The sequence below is a fragment of the Dasypus novemcinctus genome, chromosome 3, assembly GCF_030445035.2.
Source record: "Dasypus novemcinctus isolate mDasNov1 chromosome 3, mDasNov1.1.hap2, whole genome shotgun sequence".
NCBI lineage: Eukaryota > Metazoa > Chordata > Mammalia > Cingulata > Dasypodidae > Dasypus > Dasypus novemcinctus.
The window spans coordinates 138,191,813-138,215,304 of record NC_080675.1 but is presented as its reverse complement, the minus strand read 5'-3'; the positions used below and the strand labels follow the sequence as shown (position 1 = coordinate 138,215,304).

At 43.2% G+C, this 23,492-nt stretch overlaps 1 protein-coding gene across 4 annotated transcripts in view; it reads left to right on the top strand.

Moving 5' to 3' along the window:
- Window positions 1–23,492, top strand: part of DAPK2 (death associated protein kinase 2) — a 143,012-nt gene that overhangs the window by 93,193 nt on the left and 26,327 nt on the right. For all 4 annotated transcript variants that reach the window (XM_058294324.1, XM_023591194.3, XM_058294323.2 and 1 more), the window contains one exon: window positions 11,623–11,752. In XM_058294324.1, coding sequence (XP_058150307.1) covers window positions 11,623–11,752 — 130 coding nt within the window. The remainder of the gene's footprint in view (window positions 1–11,622; window positions 11,753–23,492) is intronic.

The following is a 23,492-nucleotide window of genomic DNA, read 5'->3' as shown; positions in this document are numbered from 1 at the left end:
AATTCTCCTGGCAGGCAGGAGGACGGATGGGAGAGCGGAGGCCAATTGCAGGCTGTAGCAAGAATGTGGGAGAAGGAGGAACCAGAGGTATCCAACAAACTTTTTTTAAAAAATGAAGTTGATGGTTTTAAATGTTATTACAGAAAGTTAAAAAAAAACGAAAACCTCAAAGAAAAAACGTAAACATACGAAGAAGTCACCCATAGCCCCTTTACTCTAAAACAACCACGATTAACATTTGGTATATTTTCTTCCAGCCTTCTACGTATAGGTGGTGTGTGTGTGTGCGTGTATGTATGTGTTTTAAGATACTTATAATTACACTACTTTTGCTATTTTCCCTCCTGCTTTGCTGTCTTTACATTCTAACCAAAGCAGCCCATATGTACTGTGAACTACTGTATTGGCCTGCAGAAGCTTTTATAGTGGGCTCTGAGGGGTAGGCTCTGTTTCCTGCTCCTTACACCCAAGGTTTAGCTTGGGCGCCAGCCTCGGCGTGTGTCCCATGGGGCTCCTTCATTTCAGCCCCAAGCATCAGACCATGAGTCTGGAGCTGGCTGCTTAATCAACTCCTGCAAGGTCATCCGAGGGTAACCTGGGAAAAGAAATGAATTGAGGACACTGAACTCCTAAATGAGCGAGGGAAGGAAAACAAAAAGTGGCAAAAATTAAACTGTCAAGAGAGCCATTATTGAAGGAGTCAAATTATAGATGCTTTGAAATGGAGACAATAAATCAGCCAGCTGATTCTTGGGAGGCCCAGCAGGAAGCCACGCGGTGTGGGACCCACCGAGGAGAGGAGAAAGGGCTGGGCCTGGGTGCGAGCTCCACCTCGGGCGTATGAGGGTGGGGAGGCCACGCCCTGACCGCTCCTGGCTTTGAACGTGGAGGTGATATTGCCTCTGTTTCCTGCCCCACAGAAGTGGAGTGAGGGACCAGGGGCCTGTCAGTGTTTATGAAAGGGCCACAACTCCAAAGCTCCTTACCAGGGTCAGTGGTGAATTGTAATTAGCCTCCGTATTGGGCCACATTACTCCCCATTCCTCTCCTGCCTCCAGAGGAATTGAGAAAGGAAGATGGGCACGGGACCATCCACAGGAGGATTAAGGTGGTGCTTCTCAACCATCAGGCTGGGCTGATTCCCGGGGTGCAGGACGCTAATTCTCATAATCTAGGCCGACATGGGTTGGAGCAGATACCAGGGCACCCATTTTACAGGTGAGGAAACGAACAAGAAGGCAGCGGCTTCCCTTCCTTTTCTCCTTACCTATCACTAATAGGTGCTCAAGGCCTCTTGCCACTCTCAGCCGCCCACAGCCCTCCCACTTTGCCCTCCACTAAAATACCATGTGTTCAAAATTACCCTTTAAGTTCCATTCAGAGCCCCACCATCAGTCCACCCTCTGCAGCTGACCTCAGCTAGGAGTGAAAGACCTGATTCTGGTGGTAGTGAGGGGTGCTAGATGGAGCAGGAATCTTGGCACTAAGAAGATCTGGACTCAAACTTGGTTCCATCATTTATTAGTTGTGTGGTCTTGAACAAGTCACTTAAGTGCTCTGCCCCTCATTTTCCTCATCTGGAAAATATGGACAGTAACACCTCCTTTATTGAGATTCTGATAAATATGTAATAGCCAGTTCTCTGGAAAAATATACATATGTTTATTAGAAATTTTACCAATACAAAGTTGTATAACAACACAATTTACAAATAATAAAATATCTACTACTCTTTTTTGTTAATTCCATGAAGCCAATTGATCCTCACAGAATGCTTTCCTTGGTTTTTGCCAAACTCTTCTATCAGTAGTCAACCTATGGATGCAGTTGATAAATGAGTGCAAATCCGACAAGAATGTTGGTTGATTTTTTTTTATGTTAACCAGTAAGATGAAAATGAAATAATAAAAAATGTTGGAACTTTATTCATTCACCAAGGATATGAAGGACTTCTTTGTGGACTCAAACAATTGTGTTCAAATATAGGAATTTCCTCAATTTTCCATGCCATTCACAAAATAACAGCTACAGAGATGACACACTTTTAAGTTAAATCTGTATTATTAGCAAATCCTCCATCACTTTCTTAAGTCTAGAATCAGGAAAACAATAATTCAAGCTGTAATTTGCAGTGTTTACTCATTTCCATGGTGTAAATATAGTTGTCATATTTCAAGCTCCCAATGTAATGTCACTGACTGAGGAGTTGGGAAGAGATGTAGCACATCATTATATATTTTATACTATTACATTGTACTTCTCCAGTACAAATACAAAAGCTATAAATAACCTCAAGAGTGTAGATAGTAGTAAAATACAGTAAAAAAAGGACAATGATGAGTTTTTAAGAATATATTCTCATTGTTGTTGTTTTAGGAGGCACCAGGGATTGAACCTGGGACCTTGTGCCTGCAAAGCAGGAACTCAACCACTGAGCTACACCTGCTCCATTGATTGTTTTTAATATAATTTATTTAAATATAAGTTTATATAATTTAATTTTTAATAATGGCTGTGTTTAGCAGCTACCTCCCCAAATCCCTATAACTTAACAATCAGTTTGCATGAGCCAGTAGGCACCACCTCTAGCCTACCCCAGGCTCTCTGAGACCCTGTAGGTGAAAACATTTTGTAAACAGGATAATGCTATACACAGGCTGACTGTTGTGGGAGCAGCAGTGGTATAATAATAACAGCAACCAGCATTTATTGAACACTTACTATGTGCAGGCTCTGATGTAAGTACTTTGCATGTATTTACTTGTTTTGTTCGTGCCAGAACCCTATGAGGGAGTTTCTATTGTTATGCCCATTTTATAGTTGCTGAAGGGCTCCTCGGGCTGCATTGTGCCTCCTTGGAACAGCGTCCTGCATTAATATTTCCATTTTGCAGATGAGGGCCCAAAGCTCAGAGAGGTGAGTCTGTTGACAGAGCCACACAGCTAGTATGGGGCAGAAGTGGGACTCACACCCTTTACTGGCATCGGCTAATTGTGAGTTTCTTGGAGAACTTGCTTTAGGAAACCTATTCCGGAGCCCCATGGCTACTGAATTGGATTTAGTCAGTTTGGTATTTTTAACACAGTCCCAGGGGATTCCAATGGCCAACTAGCACAGATGGGTTCACCCCAAGTACCCCTTGGGGCTCAGAATGCCTGGATCCTGGCCCAGTGTCCTCACCAGATGGGGCACTGGCCGTCTGACCCCGCATGGCAGCTGCGAGGATCTGATGGGGTGATGTGGGAAAGTGCCTGCAAATGCTAGTTGTCGTGGGGCACAGACCAAAAAGCCGGCATTGCTGACCGGCCCCAGGTCGAAAGCCAGGGGTGGTCCTGGAATGACCTTGAAAGTGAGTTTTTATATCCCCACCTCCACCCTGCAAGAACATAGAGTCATAGTAGGTAGTGGGTTTTCTCTCATGCTTTATTTGGCAGGGCAGAGAGAGGTCAGAGTCCCAAAGTGGCCTCTTCCGCTAAGGGAGTGGGTGAGTGGTCATAGACTATGGTTTAACAAGTCCAAGTGCAACTGAGTTCAGGCCCTCCCTAAGCCACAGCTGTGGGTTTTCTGGAACTAGCACAGAGCTGGGGCAGCAAGCTAAAGAGGCAGCAGACCCATCTTGGAAATGCCAACCCAGCAGGCAGGGGTGATATCCCCGAGGGCACCCTGTGTCCTCTAGAGGCAGGGAGGCAACATGGGAAAAGGGAAAACACACAGAATTTGGAGTTAGCCTGAGCATGAATCTCAGCTCCACTACCTACTAGCTAAAGAACTGTGGGCAAGCATTTAAAAAAAATCCTTAAGCCTCAGTTTCTTCATCTGTAAAATAGGGATGATGACAGTACCTACCTCACAGAATGAGGATCAAATGAGATGAGTATAAATAGTTGATAAACTATTAAGTACTATTTGGGTTTTGCTACACATGAACCCCCAGGATGGGTGCTTTGAGGAGGAGCATGAGAAGCAGGCAGTACCCTCAGAGAATGTACAGTCTAGTGGGTGGAGGCAAGACTCGCACACACAGAGCTCATGGGGGACAATTGGGGCTGCAGGTTGGGAGACTGCTGCAAGTGGAGATTGCTGCAAGCGTGAAGAGCCAGGAGCTGGAAGGAGGCCAGCTGGCTATTCAGATGGTGCTTCCCAGAGGAGAAAGGATTTTGACGGGGTCTGGAAGGATGGGGAGGAGTTTAATAGGTGGATAATAAGGAATCTCATTCTGGGAAGAAGGAACATAACCAAGGAAATAGTCACGGAGAAGATCATGCTAACAGCTACAGTATTTTAGGCCACTTTCTATGTTATTGGATCCTCTCAGTAACCCTCTTGAGGTAGGTTTTATTATTATTCATATTTTAAGGTGAGAAACCTAAGGCTAAGAGAGATTAAGAAACTTGCCCAGTGTCAACCTGCTGGTAAATTGCAGAACTGGGATTCAAACCCAGGTCTGCCTAGCTCCAAGATCTGTGCTCTTTGCCATTATTTATATCGATTCCCCAAAAGCAAGATGGACAAGTCATGCATATGTGACTGTATTGATCATTCATTCATTTATCCAGGAAATAATTACTGAGCACCTACTGCAATGCCAGCCACCCTTTTTGGGTGCTAGGGATGGAAGTGAAAGGCAAGGCCCCTGCCCTCCCTCATGGAATCTAATAAGACAGTGATTAGAGCGCTGTTGTTTCTCTGCCAGAGGCTTGTGCAGGATGCCGGGCAGGCCCTTGGGTGGGAACAACTAGCAGTGTGGGGAAGTGGGAGGAGGTGATTACAGTGTGGGAGAGTAGGAGCTTGTCAGCGGAAGGGCACTGCCGCAGAGTGAACCGCAGCTTGGATGGGGGTGAGGAGGAGGTCAGCTGGAGAGTAGCAGAGGGTGAGCTGGGGAGAGGGGAGGGGAGGGCAGGAGAGCCTTGGCTGTCAGAGGGAGGCAGAGGTTGGGCGTGGGCCATACTGGAGGTTTGTGGGAGGTGCTGCCTGTGGTCTCATCTACAGTGGCTCAGGGGGAGAAGGAGCCACGACACCCTGGAAATCTGCCCACAGAGGCCTGGCAGCGAGCAGCTTTGCTTTCTCAGGTTGCCCAGCACAGCCTGAATAAGCTGGGGCTGTGCTTGACATTTTCAGGATAGGTTCATCAGCAGCTTCCCTGTCCCCGTAGCACACGGACCTGGCTGGGCTCCAGCTCTGCTGAGCCAAACAGTGTCACCCAGTGGCCAGCAGGCCATGTGGACACCTGGGGAGAACACCGGGCTGGGGTCAGCAGACTTAGGGCAAGTCCTGGCTGTGCTCCTTGCTCAGGGACCTTGGGCAGTTTCTTGACCTCTCTGAGCTGCTCTGCTACATGAAGGGACTAAATGATCTCCTGCAGCCCTGATGCTGTGAATCTGGAAGGGGGAAATGGAATGGTGAGGAGGTAGGCCTGTGAAAGGACATGTTCTACAGCCAAGGGCAGGTTCTTCAGCAGGGGTTCAGTCAAAGCCCCCAGAGATGACTGTTGTCAATGCTAGTATCCTAAAGAGTGCATAACCATAGCTGCCGTTCTCCAAAATTATGCCGGGCACTGCTTCTTATGTGAACCATCTTTCTGAATGAAATCCTCAGAATAACCCTAGGCTATGGTAGGTGTCCCCATTTTATAGCTGGGAAACCGAGGCTCCAAGAAGTCCAGTGACCTTGCCTAGGTCACACATTGTGAATGGCAGGGCTGGGATTTGAACCCAGGACTTCCTGACTCCAAGCCCTTGCGTTTTGTTTTGTTTTTTTTAGCCCTAAGTTTCTACTGATTTATTTATTTATTTAGATTTTGTTGTAGTAAAATATATGTAACATGAAAGTTGCTATTTTAACCATTTTTAAGTGCATAATTCAATGGCATTAATTGCATCCACAATGTTGCCACCATCCACCACCACCATCTATTACCAGAACATTTTCATCACCCCTAACAGCCTTTTGCCCTTCATTACCAGGCCCCCCGTTGCCTTCACCCTGCAGGGGCTCCCGTGCCTGCTGTGTGGGGATCACGCCTCAACACGGGCCTCGCCTCGAGGACCAGCCTCCTGGTGGCATGACAGACCCTCTGGCCAGCTCCTCCGGGCCATGGCGGGGTGTGCTGGCCTCTCCCGCCACTGCCTGCCTGGTGGGCTGAGCTGGATGGGCTTGTTCTGACAGGCGGGGGCATTCCACCTCCTGGTGACAGCTCTGCGGGCCCTGGGCTGGGCAGTGTGGCACCTACTGGAATGTGATCCCTGCCTCCAGCCTTCAGAGGCCTCCCTCGGGCCTTGCTTTGCAGGTGACGTCAGGTGTGTGGGTGAATTGTTTGCTTGAAGCAACTTAAGCCAAGGGAGAGTGCAGGAGTGAGGAAGTTTGAGAGGACCCTCCTTCCCCCAAGGGCAGTTGGCTTGGACCCAGCAGCAAGCTTGCTCTGCTTTCCTCATTTGCCACAGGGGGACTGACCCTTTGTGTCTCATTTAGGGGCCCAGAGCAGTGGGAATTTGCCCAGCCAGCTTGGGAGCCTAGAGCTCAAAGGGGCTTTGGATGCCATCCAGTGTCTCTTTCACAGTAGGGTGCTGAGGCCAGAAAGAGGAAGTGGCCTGCTTAAGCTCACAGAGCCTTGAGGGGTGGAGCTGGGACTGCAGTTTCCCAGTGTGTCTAACTGGGCTCTTTTCCACCACCCTGCCTTGTCTGGGAGGGGAAAAGCAGAGAGACTTAGACCAACCCCCATGGAGATCCGCTGCTTTGCTGGCCCCTCTGTCTCTCCTTAGAGACCCTGCCTCAGTTCCTTCTCCCTCCTGGCGCACCCAGCATCCTGTAGAGCAGAGCGCACTTTGGCGCCCCCTAGTGGTGGTGGAAGGCTGGGGGGAGGGGGTTCCCCTGCACATCGCCACCACCCCAGAATTCCATTCAGCTCTTTTCAGTTCATTTTAGGAAATATTAATGGAGCAGGATGTAGGATGCAGGACACCATAAGGATGCCAGAAAGCTTAAACCCAATCCCAGGATCTGATTTTTTCCCAGGGAGGCTATCACCCAGGGAAGCAGGCCACACTATGAGAGTCAACCCACAGCTTAGGACCGCCAGTGAGTGTGGTCAGTGATAGAGCACAAGATCAGGGGGTAAGAGGAGGTAGGGGGATAGGCTTTGAAAGTATGAAGAAGAGTAGGAAAGGAATTCCAGAGAAGGGAACAGCCAATGCAAAGGAAGGCGTTGAGCCATAGTTCTGGAGGTGATAATACCCTATATTCCGAGGAGATGCAAGGCAGGTGCAGGCAAGTGACGGGTGGTGAGGCTAGAAAAGTAGCTTTGGGAAGCTGGTGCAGAGCCTTGAATGCCTCATATATCAGGCTAGGGTGCCTGGGCTTTCTCTCGTGGTCAGCGGGTCCACTGAAGAAGCCTAGCCAGGCTGAGGGATGTGATGGAGAGAACAGGGGCTGGAACGCCCAGGGAGCCCACCCTGACTCTGCCATTAGGACCTGCTGGACCTTGGGCAAACCCCTTAGGCTCTACACATTGGTTTCCTCATCCTGAAAGTGGGATGGGGATGGTACCTACCACTCAGGATGGATGCAGGTTTGTGTGCTGCTTGGCTTGGTAACTTGTGGTAAATATTTGTCCCTGCCCTGCTTCCTGGGTTTCATCGAGCTATTAGTGGATGTTGGGAGAGGGAAGTCTTTTTGAAAGCAGGAGGGGCTGCAGATATGGGGGTCTGAATCTCCTGGATGATCTGGGTCCAGCAGACATCTGGACCAGAGTTTGGTGGCCTGGGAAGGGAGCAAGAAATACCATGTGGTGACAGGGAGCCATGGCCTCTGTTTACTCCTTGCAGGTACATCTGGTCCAAATGGCTCAGGGAATGAGTGATGAGGCAAGGGCAAGAACTCAAGTCCTCATGGCCCGGCAGAACATTCCTGCTACCCCAGGGCCGCCACCCAGCCTAAGAGCTCCAGACCACATCACTGTATCCAGACCCACCTTGGGTATTCTCCTTTCTTGGCAGGGCTTCCTCTGAAATGAGGAACTGAACTCAGGAGGTCCTAAAGCTCCTTCCAGAGCCTCTGGCCACAGCACAGGGGCCTGGCCAGGGGCCAGAGTTGGAGGCCACTGACCTGTCTAGGTGAAAGGATCACTGGAAGAAAAGGCAGCCTGGGTTGGGAAGAAGGTGCCACAGAAGGAAAGAAGCAGGGTCTGAGCCAGGGCACAAGATTGCCTCAGGTTGCCAAGACCAAGTGGCATTCCTGGGATAGACCTACAAGGCCCTTGAGAAACAGAGAAGGGGCTCATTCAGTCTAACGGTTAGGTAGCTTTGGAGTTTGACATGTAAAGATAAAAATTATTTGTGGCCATGTGCTAGCAATTCAATCTTGCTTTCTTTTTCTGAAAAAAGGGAAAGGAGTGTTCAGTGAGGTGTAAGTATGTCACATGCATGGTTAGCACTGGGCCCTACATACTGGAAGGGCTTAATAAATAGTAGCTATCATTCCTCAGGAAACATTTATTGAGTCCCTGGTGTATGCCAGGCTCTATAGAAGGTTCTGGGACACTGATAGGAATAAAACACTTGGGAAGCTCACAGTCCAGTGGGAGGAGACAGATAAGTAAGCTGATGGGGACTGAAGTGTAAGAAGCACTGCAATGGGGGTGGTACGGGGTGTTTGGAGATGGGGAGGTGGGGTCAGGGAAGGCCTTCTGGAAGAGGTACTATCTTTACTGAAATATGAAGAGAAATTAGCCAGGTTTGGGGCAGGCGATGAGGGGCAGTGTGTGAAGTCTCCTGCTGTGTGCTTTAGGTTCTTGAGGTGGGGCTGTGGACGGATGGGACTCGGGGGAGAAAACGTGGCCTTGCCCTGAGGTTCTCACAAGCCAGTGTGTGTGACGTCATTTCCCCTGGACTGTGGGCCACAGAAGCAAAAGGATGTGAGGCAAGGACCGTTCCCATCCCCTCCCCGATCCCATACTGGGGCTCACCATGTGTTCACCTCCGTCCTCCACGGCTGCCCTCCCCGTTCAGCGTGTCTCAGGAGCTGGTGCCCTGGGCCCTGACTGCGCCGCGGCACTCAGGAAGGTCTGGGCCTGGGCCGTGGGAAGAGAAGCCTCGGGGCCTTCTCCCTGGATGACCAGAGAGGTCCCAACACGGTGGCCCGAGGGACATGTGTGGATTGGAGGGAGGAGGAGCGGCCTATAGACGAGGTGGAGGGTGATGAGCACTAAGTGCCGGGCGGAGATCCCTGGGTGCCCCGGGCGGCAGGTCAGGGGCCCCCGAGTGGGGTCGCCCGCCTTGGTTCTGTCTCCTGATTTTCCCTTGCCTCCACCCCACCTTTGTGCCGAGCCTCAGAATTCACTCTGCCTTGGGAAAGGACTTTCACACATTTTCAAACTAATGTTGAGAGAACTCTCCAGAGAGGAAGAAAAAAACAATTTAAAAAGGGAAAAGGAAATGCATTATTTTTTTAAAAAAGGGAAAAAATAGGGGGCTGCCTGCTCCCTCGAAGGAAAGTTGCCAGTCACTTTGATGTGAGGTCACCAGTGCCTCAGCCTGGAAGTTTGGGTTGGGGACACCTGGGGTGAGTCTTCGGTTCAGATTCAAGGTCAGTTCAGCGAACAGTTGCTGCCACTTTCAACGTGCCAGTCTTCGTGCTAAGCTCCGTGGGGGCAAGCATCCTCCTGCCAGCCGAGGGTCTGGAGGGGAGCTAGGGCAAAGACGGCAAAGGACTAGCGGACAAGGGAGAATGTGCCGACTGTCATTTTAAAAAAAGATTCAGGAAGTGTGAAGGGGCTTAGGAGAGGGCGGGTTCACTTCTGGGGGCCTGGAGGCAGCTCAGGGCACATGAGGAACGGCTTCAGGGACAAAGGGGGTTGAGGTAGACTTGGAAGCCTGGCTCAGATTTCAGTAGGCAGAGATTGCACGGAAGGCCTTCCAGGCAGCGCAAAATATTAAGAAACAGGGACATTCAGTGTTTCAAAACATTCGCTCATCCGTCACATCTTTATTGAGAAACCATTCACGCACCACACAATTCATTCATTTAAAGTATACATTTAGCAGAATTTGTACAAACAATACTATAATCAATTTTTAGAACACTTTATCATCCCCTAAAGAAACCTTGAACCCATCAGCAGACACTCCCCATTTCTCCTCAGCCTTCTCAGCCCCTGGCAACGGCCAATCTACTTTCTGTCTATATAGGCTTGCCTAGTCTAGGTATTTCATATGAATGGAATCATACAATATGTGGTCTTTGTGTTTGGCTTCTTTCACTTAGCAAAGTGTTTTCAAGGTTCGTCCATGAGGTAGCATGTATTGGTACTTCATTCTGTTTTGAGACCAAGTATTCCATTGTATGGCTGTATCACATTTTGTTTTTCCATTCAACTGTTGGTCAAAATTCCAAGTCGTTTCCATTTTTTGGCTTTATGAATATGCTGCTTTGAACAGTTGTGTTCAAAAGTGTTTGAATGGTTGTATGTTGCAGGATGTTGCATTTTGAACAGTGTGTAGTGGTGAGGAGTGGGAGAGAGAGAATGAAGGAGAGGGCTGCCCACCCACCTTGCACTCTGAATAGTGGGTGGCAGTGAGAGGGGTGGGGCTGAGGACCTTGTTCAAGCCTCTCTGGGAGCCCAGGGCACGTGAGGGCCAGGGCAGGGCTGTCCCCTGCCCCCCCAACACACACTCACATCATTGTAATCATATTTTATTTTTCTGCTTCTATTGTGGGACAGGAATGCAAAACTCTAGATTGAAGTGATTAAAAATTATTCTGATAACTTCTCTGATTTTATTTCTTTTTTTTCATATATACTTATGTTGTCTTAGAACCAGTTAGCCTCTTTTAGGTGACACTTTCTAATTGTCTTTTTTAGTTAGAGAAGTTGTGAGTTTACAAAACAATCATGCATACCATATAGAATTCCCATACAATCACCCCACCACCCATACCTTGCAATGTTGTGGAACATTTGTTACATATTATGAAAGAACACATCAAAGTATTACTGCTAACTATAGTCCATTTCTTACAACATACCCATATTATTGTATCTCACCGGCCACTGTTTGCTGAGCTAGAAATAGCCTGGGCTACTGGTATTTTCCCTGAAAATCAGGTACATTTTTTTCCTGTGGCCTGTTGAGGGTCAAAATTAGTTCAACACAGAGAGAAGCGTGGGTCATACAGTTCGTCTAGAAGGAGGGGAGCCTTGTCAACAGGAAGTTGGCTGGCCGGGGAGAGAGGCAGTCAGGAAGACAAGGCCACTAAGTCGTGTGTAAACCCAGGCTAAGCTGCATCACCTCCACCCCCATCACACTCACAGAGGCTGCGGTTTTGTTGATATGAAATGCAAGTATCTCACTGGCCCGGTTTAAAGATTGGGAAACGGAGGCACTGCAGTAAATGGATCTGCCTCCTAGAGACAGAAAGGGGAGTAGAGCTCAAATCTCTTAAGTCCTGCTCTCAGCAGGAGTTTGGGGAAAAACCCAGGCCTTGCCCTCGGCTCTATGCCTGCTTTCGAGTTTACAGGATACAATAACAAGAAAGAATTTATGCTGTTTAGTTACCAAACCCCAAAGCAAAAACATAAAACGGGGCTTTAATTACCTTCTTTTCTTTTCTTTCTTTTTTTTCCTCCAGCCAGAAAACATTATGTTGTTAGACAAGAATATCCCCATTCCGCACATCAAGCTGATTGACTTTGGCCTGGCTCATGAAATAGAAGATGGAGTTGAGTTTAAGAACATTTTTGGGACGCCGGAATTTGTTGGTGAGCTTTAGGCCTATTTCTCTCCCAGCTGAGAGTCTAGGATCAGAATGTAGAGGAATCTGGGAACAAACCCTGTGTCTGGGGCTGTGGCCTCCTTGCTGAGTGATGACTCCCTGGGAGACCCCATAGGAACCTAACGTGGGGGAAAGAAATGCCTGGCTAAGCCTTTGGGGAGGGCCCAGGTGCTGGCCTGGAAGCCCAGTGAGGTCAGGGGTGGCCAGGGGGCACCTAGAGTCTTCTGCAGAGTTAAACCTTTCTAGAGCTTGCCCCCACCTCTAGATGAGCTTTTCTGAAGATTTAAAATCACTTGCCCTCTTGCATTCCCATAAACTCAACCTTTTCAGATTTCCTGAAAAGAAAAAAGGGAATCATCTGCCAGATGCCAGATCTACCTACTCATCTTTGGGAGTTAGAATGGTCTTGGAGAGGAAGGGAGGGTGTGGTCTCCTCAAAACCTGGGGCCCGAAACTGCTGACCACAGTGTAATGAAAAAGGAAGACTGAATATCTCAGACCATGCACCCTGACTGATTTCCAGGCCACATATACCAGCTCTGCAGCCACTATGGAATGGCTCTGCAGAGGCCCTACAGACCCAAGGCAAGGAAACATTGTTGTGTGCCTGTTACTATGCCTGGTGCTATATGACATTCTCTCAGTTAAACTTCAAAATGACTTCATGAAGCAGATTTTATTGTTTTCTCCATCATCTGCCTCGTTTAAGGCAACAAAACTAGTAGGTGGTGGGGCTAAGATTCAAACACACAGATACATCCAACATTAAAGCCTGTGTGTCTTCCATTGCACTGTGTCATCTCTCTAAGACCCTGCTCTCAAGGAGCTTACAATTTAATTGTGGAGACAAGACACCAAATCACCAAATAAGAGTGTTGGAAGGATCTTTTCAGATCCTCTGGTCTAGTATTTAATAAATGTGGAAATGGAGAAGAGGGGGCTTTTAATTCAGATTTTCAAATGATTGTTCTTCATCTATTGTATGACAGCTATTAAACAGTGATGGTGGGAAGCAGATTTGGCCCAACAGATAGGGCGTCCACCTACCACATGGGAGATCCAAGGTTCAAACCCAGGGCCTCCTGACCCATGTGGTGAGCTGGCCCACGTATAGTGCTGATGCGTGCAAGGAGTGCCGTGCCACACAGGGGTGTCCCCTGCGTAGGGGAGCCCCACGCGCAAGGAGTGCGCCCTATAAGGAGAGCCGCCCAGCACGAAAAAAGTTCAGCCTGCCCAGGAGTGGCGCCACACACACAGAGAGCTGACGCAGCAAGATGACGCAACAAAAAGAAACACAGATTCCAGGTACCTCTGACAAGAATACAAGCAGACACAGTAGAATACACAGCAAATGGACACAGAGAACAGACAACTTGCGGGGGTGGAGGGGAGGCGGGGAAGGGGAGAGAAATAAATAAAAAATAAATCTTTAAAAAACAAAAACAGTGATGGCTTCCCTGCCCTTGAGGAACCACACTCTGAATGATATGCCCAAGGGTAGAATGAGTTAGTGGAAGAACCAAACTTGGACTTGGTTATATTACATCTGGTCTAGAACTTTCAGACAGCAGTTGTTGTTAACCATTCACATTTATGGTGAAAATGCATAGGTTTCTTTATTTAAATTTATAGACAGTGTTAATAACAATAAATGGTTCAACTAAAAATTTGGGGCAAAAATAGAAAAGCAATCATAGGCCAGAATGTGATTAATTGTGAAGTGAGTGATATGGATAGCTCTGAGGGACTGTTCAAATAAAATGTCCATTCTGTTAAAATCAACAGGATCAGTCTTGACCTTGAGTCGGCTAGGAACAAAGGGCTATGTGTTAAGGTTGCAAGAAGTCTCTGAAGGGGTTGAGGAGGGAGCCAGGGTAGAGGAAAGCACATCCCAGATTAAATGGTGCCATAGCAGATGTATAAGGCCAGAACGAGTACATTTGTGGGGGACAATTCATATCCATTCTGGCTTGGGATGAAAGTTCATGCCAGGCATGGGGTGGGAGTGGGAGATATATGGATGAATGGGGCCACGAGACTGGAGGGGTTTTTGTCCAGTGGTATGCTGATAAATGTTTAACAACTGGGTCTCAAAAAAAAAAAAGTCTTGATTAAAGGCATTTTCCAATTTTTTTTTAATGATTTCTTTTTTATTTATTTCTCTCCCCTTCTCCGCCCCCAGGTGTCTGCTCTCTGTGTCCATTTGCTGTATCTTCTTCTGTGACTGCTTATATTCTTGTCAGCAGCACTGGGAATCTGTGTATCTTTTTGTTGTGTTATCTTGCTGTGTCAGCTCTCAGAGTGTGCGACACCACTCCTGGGCAGGTTGCATTTTTTTTGTGCTGGGTGGCTCTCCTTACGGGGCGGTGCACTCCTTGCACGTGGGGCTCCCCTATGTGTGGGACACCCCTGTGTGGCACGGCACTCCTTGAGTGCATCAGCATTGCTCATGGGCCAGCTCATCACACAGGTCAGGAGGTCCTGGGTTTGAACCCTAGACCTCTCATGTGGTAGGCAGATGCCAATCCATTGAGCCAAATCCAGTTTCCCATTTTCCAATTTAAAATTCCCAATGTGTTGTTACTGAAAATGGATTTGGGAAAAGATGTGCACAATTAGCCTTATGAGTTAGCATTGATTTTTTTTGTACCTTACAGAAATATAGAATGACTTTTTTAAGCCTTTGCTCAAATTATGATGACTTTCCTTTCCTAATACCTCTGAAAAACAGGTTAAAACTTCTTTTCCCTATACCCTACCATACCTTTGAATTTTCAACTTCTGGTTAAAAAATTAGTGTCAGCTTCCAGTAGTATGGTAGAATTAGGTTTTCCAAAAAGGTCCTCCTACTATAAAACTGTATTCCTGAGAAAAAAGATTATTTTTAAAGCAATTCTTGGCTCATAGGAAATAAGGGAAACCTTTAAGGGTATAATTTCATCAGCACCACCCATTCTATTCCCCAAAGCCAGTGAAATGAATTTTGAACTGGAGCTGTGCACACTAAGCAAACTCAATAGGAGAACTTCCCTTAAAGGCAGGTGCACATATCAGCATTCCAGTCAGGGGCTTTCCTCGAGAAAGCCTCAAGGTAGGAGACCCAGAAGGGGGACTAAAATGTCCTCAAGTTGATAGTGGCCTCCGACTTCTGAAGAAGTAATCATAATTTTCACTGGAGGGAACCATCTCTTATTTAGCCTCCAAGATTCCCACTGATTAAAACGAAACAAATATGAGCTCACAGTGATGATAATACATACAAGAAGCAAGCCTAACATGAGTGAAAATAAGTAGAAACAATAAACAAAGACCTGTATGTTAAAGGATATAAGATATTGAAATAAACAGATCTCAACAATAAAATTAATAGAATGTATAAAGAAATAAATGGTAGAATCACAAGGAGCAAGGAACAAGAGACTATCAAAATTGACCTAGAAAATTTATAAAAGATCCAGATATAACTTTAAGAAATTTAATACATAATTTTTTTTTTTTTAGATTTTTATTTTTATTTATTTTTCTCCCCTTCTGCCCCCACCCCTCCACCCCACCCCGGTTGTCTGTTCTCTGTGTCCATTTGCTGCATTGTTCTTTGGTCCGCTACTGTTGTTGTCAATGACATGGGAATCTGTGTCTTTTTGTTAGGTCATCTTGCTGCATCAGCTCTCCGTGTATGCGGCGCCATTCCTGGGCAGGCTGAAATTTCTTTTGTGCTGGGTGGCTTTCCTTACAGGGCGCACTCCTTGCGCATGGGGCTCCCCTACGCGGAGACACCCCTGCATTGGGCGGCACTCCTTGCACGCATCAGCACTGCGCATGGGCCAGCTCCACACGGGTTAAGGAGGCCCGGGGTTTGAACCGCGGACCTCCCATGTGGTAGACGGATGCCCTATCCACTGGGCCAAGTCCGCTTCCAAGAAATTTAATATATAATTGTTGACATTTAAAACTCATTTGAATAGATTAAACACAGCTGGTAAGAGTTAAAAAATTGGAAGATTGGACTGAAAAAAAATTACCTAGGTGACCAAGACATAGAAATATGAAAGAGAGGATAAGACAAAGAGGATTTGAAAAAAAAGTCCAGCATAGATTATTTGGAATCCCAGAAGGAAGGAATACAGCAATAGAGGCGAAGGAATGTTTGAAGAGAATGGCTGAGAATTTTCAGAACTGATGTAAATGCATTCATCCACACTACAGGAAGGGCAAAGCATATCTAGTAGGAAAAATTATAATAAATCCATACTCAGACACATTATAGTGAAAGTGTAGGGCAACAAAGACAAAGAGAAGATCTTAAAAGAAATCAGAAAGAAAAGACCATTCACTTACAGAGGAACAACAATTAGACTGACTGCATACTTCTCAAGACAGCCACGTAAGCCAGAATCCAGTGGACTATTACCTTCAAAGAGCTGAGGAGAAAAAAAACAAACACATAATTGTGTTCCCAGGACAATTATATTTCAAGAATGAGGACAAAAGATTCAGGCTAAACTAAGCAAAAGCAAAATAAAACAAAACAAAAGAACAAAAAGAGTTTACCACCAGCAGTCTTTCACGAAACAGAACTTCTAAAAGAGTTACTTCTGGATTAGGGAAAATGATCTCAGAAGAAAAGTCTCAATGCAAGAAAGTAAGCAAAGAAATCAGTAAATATAAACATTTTCTGTGTAAAATGATGATGATAATAAAGTTTTAATTGTATGGTTAAAAAGTACGGATCTAAAAACTGAAAAGAATAATGCTAGATTAGAGAGTATGTTTGAAATTAGTGTACTAAGGTTGTTTGAAGAGGGTCAAAATATTGATTTATGTTAAAATTTGTTAGATATCCATAGTAAAGTTTCAAAAGTAACCATTAAAAAAATATAAGTTGGGGGGGGAATAAGAAAACTAACAAAAAAGTCAAAATCAACAAGAAAGGAGAAGGAAAACAGGCAAAAAATGGACAAATAAGTAACTGAAATGAGTCCATGTTTTATATATATATATATATATTTAAAGTGGATACAAATGGACTATTTGGTAAGTTAAAAAAACAAACATTATAAATTAGATTTTAAATATCTATTTATATGGATACCTAAAACATTAAGGATATGTAATGATTGTAAACAAAAGTCTGGAAAATATATTGCAGACAAATATTAACTTAAAAGTTGAGGTAAAAATTGAGGTTAAAACCAAAAAGCATTTTTACAGATAGATAATATGTAAAAATAAATATTTAGTTTACCAAGAAATACATAAAAATTCTAAACTTAGATGGAACTAATAAAATAATTCAAAATAAATGAAACAAAAATTGCTAGAAGTATAGGGAGAAATTGTAAAATTCACCTTTATAGTGTAAGATTTAGACACACTTCCCTCAATATAATAAATCAAGCAGCAAAACTTGTAAAGAAAAAGATTTAAACAACACAGTTAACATGCTTAATTCAATAGACATATATAGAAAGGTGTACTTAAATAGAGGACACACTCAAGTACTTGTGTAACATTTACAAAATGACCATGTACTTGACCATAAAGGAAATCCCAATGAATTTTAAGAAATTCATAATGACCATATTTCTGATCAAAATGTGAAAAGATACATAATTCTTATACATTTGGAATCTAGAAAATGTACTTTTATATAACCCTTTGGTTCAGAAAGAAATCATAATGGAAAATTAAACCACTTAGAACTTAGAAATCTTGTGGAATGTAGCATACATGTTATTTAAAAGAAAATTTGTAACATAATTGGTTTTATTGAAAAAGAAAGAAGTCTTAAAATTAATGTGCTAACCATACAATTTAGGAGATTAGGAAAAGAGCAGCTGAGTAAACCTAGAGAAAGTACAGGCATATCTCATTTTATTGCACTTCACAGAAATTGTGTTTTTACAAATTGAAGGTTTGTGGCAACCCTGCTTTGAGCAAGTCTATCAGCACAATTTTTCAAACACCATATGCTCACTTCGTGTCTCTGTCATATTTTTATTAAGGTGTGTACATTGCTTTTGTAGACATGATGCTATTGCCTACTTAATAGACTACAGAATAGTGTAAACATTTATATGCCTTGGCAAACCAAAAAATGGTGTGATTTGCTTTATTATGATATTAATTTTGTTGTGGTGCTCTGGAACTGCACCTGCAATATTTCTGAGGTGTGCATGTAATGAAAGTTATAAAGGTGGAAACAGAAATTGTATCAGGATATAAGCAAGAATTGGTTCTTTTAAAAGAATACTACAATGACAAATCTCTGGTGAAGTTTGGTTTAGAAAAGAGAAAGAAAGAGGATAAACAGAACCAGGAATTAAAACAGAATATAAAAGAAATTATAAATAGAATATACAACTTTAGGCCAATAAATTTGAAAATCTGTAATGTGCCAAAACTAAGGCAAGAATAGCCATTAATTATATGAGTAATTAAAAATATCTCCACAAAGAAAATTATCAGGTCCAAATGGTTTTACAGGCAAATTTTACAAACTTTAAATAAGAGCTTATTCCAATGGTGTACCAATTTTGCATCATCAATATTCTACTGTCTTGAAGAGAATATTAAAAGGGGAATTACCACACTCCCTACATTCCCACCTATTTTCTGAGGACCAAATACCTCTGATCTCCAAATCTTTTAGGGATAGTACAAGAAAGTAAAATTATGGACCAATCTCACTTATGAACAAATATGTAAAAATTTTAAACAAAATCTAAATAAAAAATTCTAAACTAAACCTGTGTATAAAAAGATGCTGTGGATTAAAGATGACCGCAAATTCTTTCACTTTCCTTCCATTAAGAGTTGGGGACTAAACAAAGCAAGTATAGCTCAGTGGTTGAGTGCCTGCTTTGCATGTACAAGGTCCCAGGTTCAATCCCCAGTACCTCCTAAAACAAAAGAGTTGGGGACTCTATCCCTTCCTCCTAGAATCTGAGCAGGCTCCTTGACCATAGAATATGGAAGAAGTGTCCTTTTGCCAGTTTTCAGTTTCAGGCCTTAAGACACTGGCAGCTTCCATTTGAGCAGTTTGTTACGTAGACATAGATAACCAGAACAAGGGGTAATAACTCATAACCAAGTTGGATTTATTCCAGAATTGCAAGGATGGATTCACATAAGATAATTTATAAAATAGTTGACCAGGTTAACAGATTCAAAGAAAAAGATTATTTTATTGCATGGGAACATTTTTTCATTTTAAAAGTTCTCTGTAAAGTAGGAATAGAAGGGAACTTTCATAAATTAAAAGAGTATCCAACAGAAAAAAACCTACAGCAAATGTGGCAGTTTGGTATTGTTTATGAATTCCAAAAATAGATATTTGATTGTGTTTGTAAACTGGTCTATTCCTCTGGGCATATTAGATTTTATTAGATTCAGAGGTTTCACTTTTATTAAATCAAGATTAGGGCTTTTATTTGATCACATCATTAGGGTGACTTGGTTTGAGTCCCTGCCCCCTGCCTCCCCTTTGTAGCCTATATAAACAGATGCTCAATCAAAGACAGGGAGGTAAATACACAGAGAAGGAGAACACAGAGAGTTTAGTTTTGGACCCTGGAGCCCTGGGTAGAGAGCTGAGCTGTTCACCTGATAGTTTGCTGCTGAAGAGCCTAGAGCTCTGAACAGCTGAGAAAGCCCATAAAGAAACGAGCCCTGGGGAGAGAGACGAGCCTTATGCCAGCCTACAGCTGAGATCAGAAGAAGCTGGGATCATGGAGCCTTAGGAGGAAGAGGAAGGCTGAACCCTCACAGAGACCAGCATCCATCTTGCTCCAAAACATAGCAACAGACTTTGGTGAGTGCAGTAACTTACTCTTTATGGCCTTTTGACTGTAAGCTTCTACCCTAAATAAATACCCTTTATAAAAGCCAACAGATTTCTGGTATTTTTGCACCAGCACCCCTTTAGCTGACTAATACAGCAAACATCATTCTTTTTTTTCCATTTTGAAAACAATTTATTGAGGTATATCAGTCATACATGAACATATGTAAATAAAAAGTATATAGTAAAGGTTGTGAACTTACAAAACAAACATGCATAACATCATGCAGGGCTCCCATACATCACCCCACTGCAAATACCTTGCATTTTTGTGCAATATTTGTAAAGAATTATGAAAGTGCATCATCAAAGTATTACTACTATAGTCCATATCTTACATTTGATGTATTTTCCCCCAAGCCACCCTATTATTCTTTTGTTTATAAACCATATAATTTATCTAAAGCATATGATCATTGATAGTATAATCACTTCAATTAATATTAGTGCATTTTCATTACTCCAAAAAATGACCAAAAAACACACAATCCCACTATCATATCCATATGTTAGTGTTACTAATTTAAAAATCTTATAATGTGGGGAGTGGATGTGGCTCAAGTAGTTGAGGGCCTGCCTCCCATATGGGAGGTCCCAAGCTTTCCTGGTGCCTCCTAAAGAAAAAACAAAAACAGACAACAAGCAAAACCAATGAGCAGACGAGCCAAACAATGAGCAAACACAAGCAAACAGACAAGAAAGTCATCGGTGTGGGGAGGAGGAGAGGATAAAAAAAATCCTATAATGTGCTTTCACCATTTCTATTCATTTCCAAACATTTACAAACAACTTTTTAGCAATTCTGAACAGCTTAAACCTCAGCCTTCCATTCTCTAACCACATCCTATTCTCTGGTGATTTATATTCCAGCTATTAACTCCATGAACTCACTCATTATATTTAGTTCATAATAGTGAAATCCTACAATATTTGTCCTTTTGTATCTGGCTTGCTTCACTCAACATAATGTCCTCAAGGTTAATCTACATTGTCAAATGCTTCATGATTTCATTTTTTCTTACAGCTGACTAATATTCCATCATGTATATATATATAACAGTTTGTTTATCCATTTGTCAACTGACGGACACATAGGTTGTTTCCATCTTTTGGCAGTTGTGAACAATGCCGCTATGAACATCAGTGTGCCGATGTCTGTTCATGTCACTGCTCGCAGTGATTCTGGGTATATACCTAGTAGTTGTATTGCTGGGTCACATGGTAGATCTACATTCAACTTCTTTAGGAACCACCAAACAAACTTCCACAGTGGCTGTACCATTCTACATTTCCACCAAGAGTCAATAAGTGTTCCTATCTCTCCATATTCTCTCCAACACTTGTAGTTTTCTGTTTTGTTAATAGTGACCATTTCAGTAGGTGTGAAATGATATCTCACTGTAGCTTTGATTTGCATTTCCCTAATAGGCAATGATGTTGAACATTTTTCATGTGTTTTTTCACCATTTGTATTTCTTCTTTAGAAAAATGTCTATTCAGGTCTTTTACCCATTGTTTAAATAGGTCATTTGTCTTTATTGTTGAGCTGTAGGATCTCTTTCTATATCATAGATACTAGACCCTTGTTGGATATATGATTTCCAAATATTTTCTCCCACTGAGTAGGCTACCTTTTTACCCTCTTCACAAAGTCCTTTGAGGTACAGAAGTTTTAAATTTTGAGGTGGTCCCATTTATCTATTTTTTCTCGTGCTTTGGGTGTAAGGTTTAAGAGACATCCACCTACTACAAGGTCTTGTAGAGGTTTCCCTACATTATCTTCTAGGAGTTTTATTGTCGTGGCTTTTATATTTGGGTCTTTGATCCATTTTCAGTTGATTCTTGTATAGGGAGTGAGATAGGGTCCTCTTTCATTCTTTTGATTATGGATATACAGTTCTCCCAGCACCATTTGTTGAAGGGACTGTTCTGTCCCAGAAAAGTGGACTTGGTAGGCTTATCAAAAATCAGTTGGCCATTATAGCAGTTTGGCATTGTTTATGAATTCGAAAAACAGATATTGGATTTATGTTTGTAAGCTGGTCCATTCCTCTGGGCATGATTAAATTATGATTAGAGCTCTGATTGGGCCACATTAGTAGGACATTTAGTTCCTGACCCTTGATAGGTGGGGACTCACAGAGAAACCAATATGGCAGAATAATTAGTGGGAATTCTGACCTGGAGCCTGGGAAGTAAACACATGGGAGAGAGCAGAGCAGCTGAGCGTGGAGAAAAATGAGCCCCAGGAGAGAGACAAAACTTATCCCAGCCTACCGCTGATATTGTAAGAAGCTGGGACCATGGAGCCTTAAGAGGAAAAAGGCTGAACATTGGCAGCCTCTTTTTCCAACACAGGGCAACAGACTTTGGTGCAGGAAGTAACTTATGCTTTATGGCCTGATAACTGTAAACTTCTACTGCAAATAAATACCCTTTATAAAAGCCAACAGATTTCTGGTATTTTGCATCAGCTCCCCTTTGGCGGACTAATACAGCCATAGGGGTGAGGATCTATTTCTGAACTCTCAATCCAATTCCTTGACCAATGTGTCTATCTTTATGCCAATATCATGCCTTTTGACCACTATAGCTTTATAGTACACTTCAAGGTCAGGAAGAGTGAGTCCTCTGGCTTTGCTCTTCCTTTTTTAGGATGTTTTTGGCTTTTGGGACCCCTTCCCCATCCGAATAAATTTGGTAATTGCCTTTTCTATTTCTATAAAGTAGACTGTCAGAATTTTAATTGGGATTGTGTTTAATCTATAAATCAATTTGGATAGAATTGACATCTTCATGATGTTTAGTCTTCCAATCCATGAACACAGACCTTTGTTTAGGTCTTCTTTGGTTTCTATTTAGCAGTGTTTTGTAGTTTTCTAAATACAGATCCTTTACCTTCTTGGTTAAATTAATATCTAGATATTTGAGTCTTTTTTTTGCTTTTGTAAATGGAATTTTTTTCTTGATTTCCTCCCCAGATTGCATATTACTAATGTATAGACACACTACTGATTTTTGCATGTTGATATTGTATCCTGCCACGTTGCTGAACTCATTTACTAGCTCTAATAGCTTTGTTGTAGATATTTAGGGATTTTCAAAATATAGGATCATGTCGTCTGCAAATAGTTTTACTTCTTTTCCAATTTGGATGCCTTTTATTTATTTTTCTTGCCTACTTGCTCTAGCTAGAACTTTTAGCACAATGTTGAATGACTGTAGGCCTCCTTGTCTTGTTCCTGATCTTAGAGGGAAAGCTTTCAACCTCTCCCCATTGAGTACAATGTTGACTAGGGATTTTTATGTATGCCTTTTATTATATTGAGGAACTTCTAAACCTGTCTTTTGAAGCATTTTTTATCAAGAAAGGATGCTGTGTTTTGTCAAATGCCTTTCCCAATTGAGATGATCATGTGCTTTTTTCCCTTTGTTAATGTGGCGTATTACGTTAATTGACTTTCTTTTGTTGAATCACCCTTGCATATTAGGAATAAAACCCACTTGATTGTGCTATATAATTCTTTTTATATGCTGCTGGATTCTATTTTCAAGTATTTTGTTAAGAATTTTTTAAAAAGATATTGAATTTATTATTATTTCCCCCTCTTCCTCCCCTCCAACCTACTGTTTTTGCTTTCTTTTGGTTACTATGTGCATGAAATATCTTTTTCCAGCCTTTCACTTTCAATCTGGTTGTGCCATTATATCTGAGGTGAGGCTATTTCAGACAGCATATGGATGCCACATGTTTTCTTATCCTTCCTGTCAGTCTATGTCTTGATTGGGGAGTTCAGTACATTAACATTCAATGTTATTACTATGAAGACATTACTTATTTCAACCATTTTATCCTTTGGCTTTCATATGTTGTATCTTATTT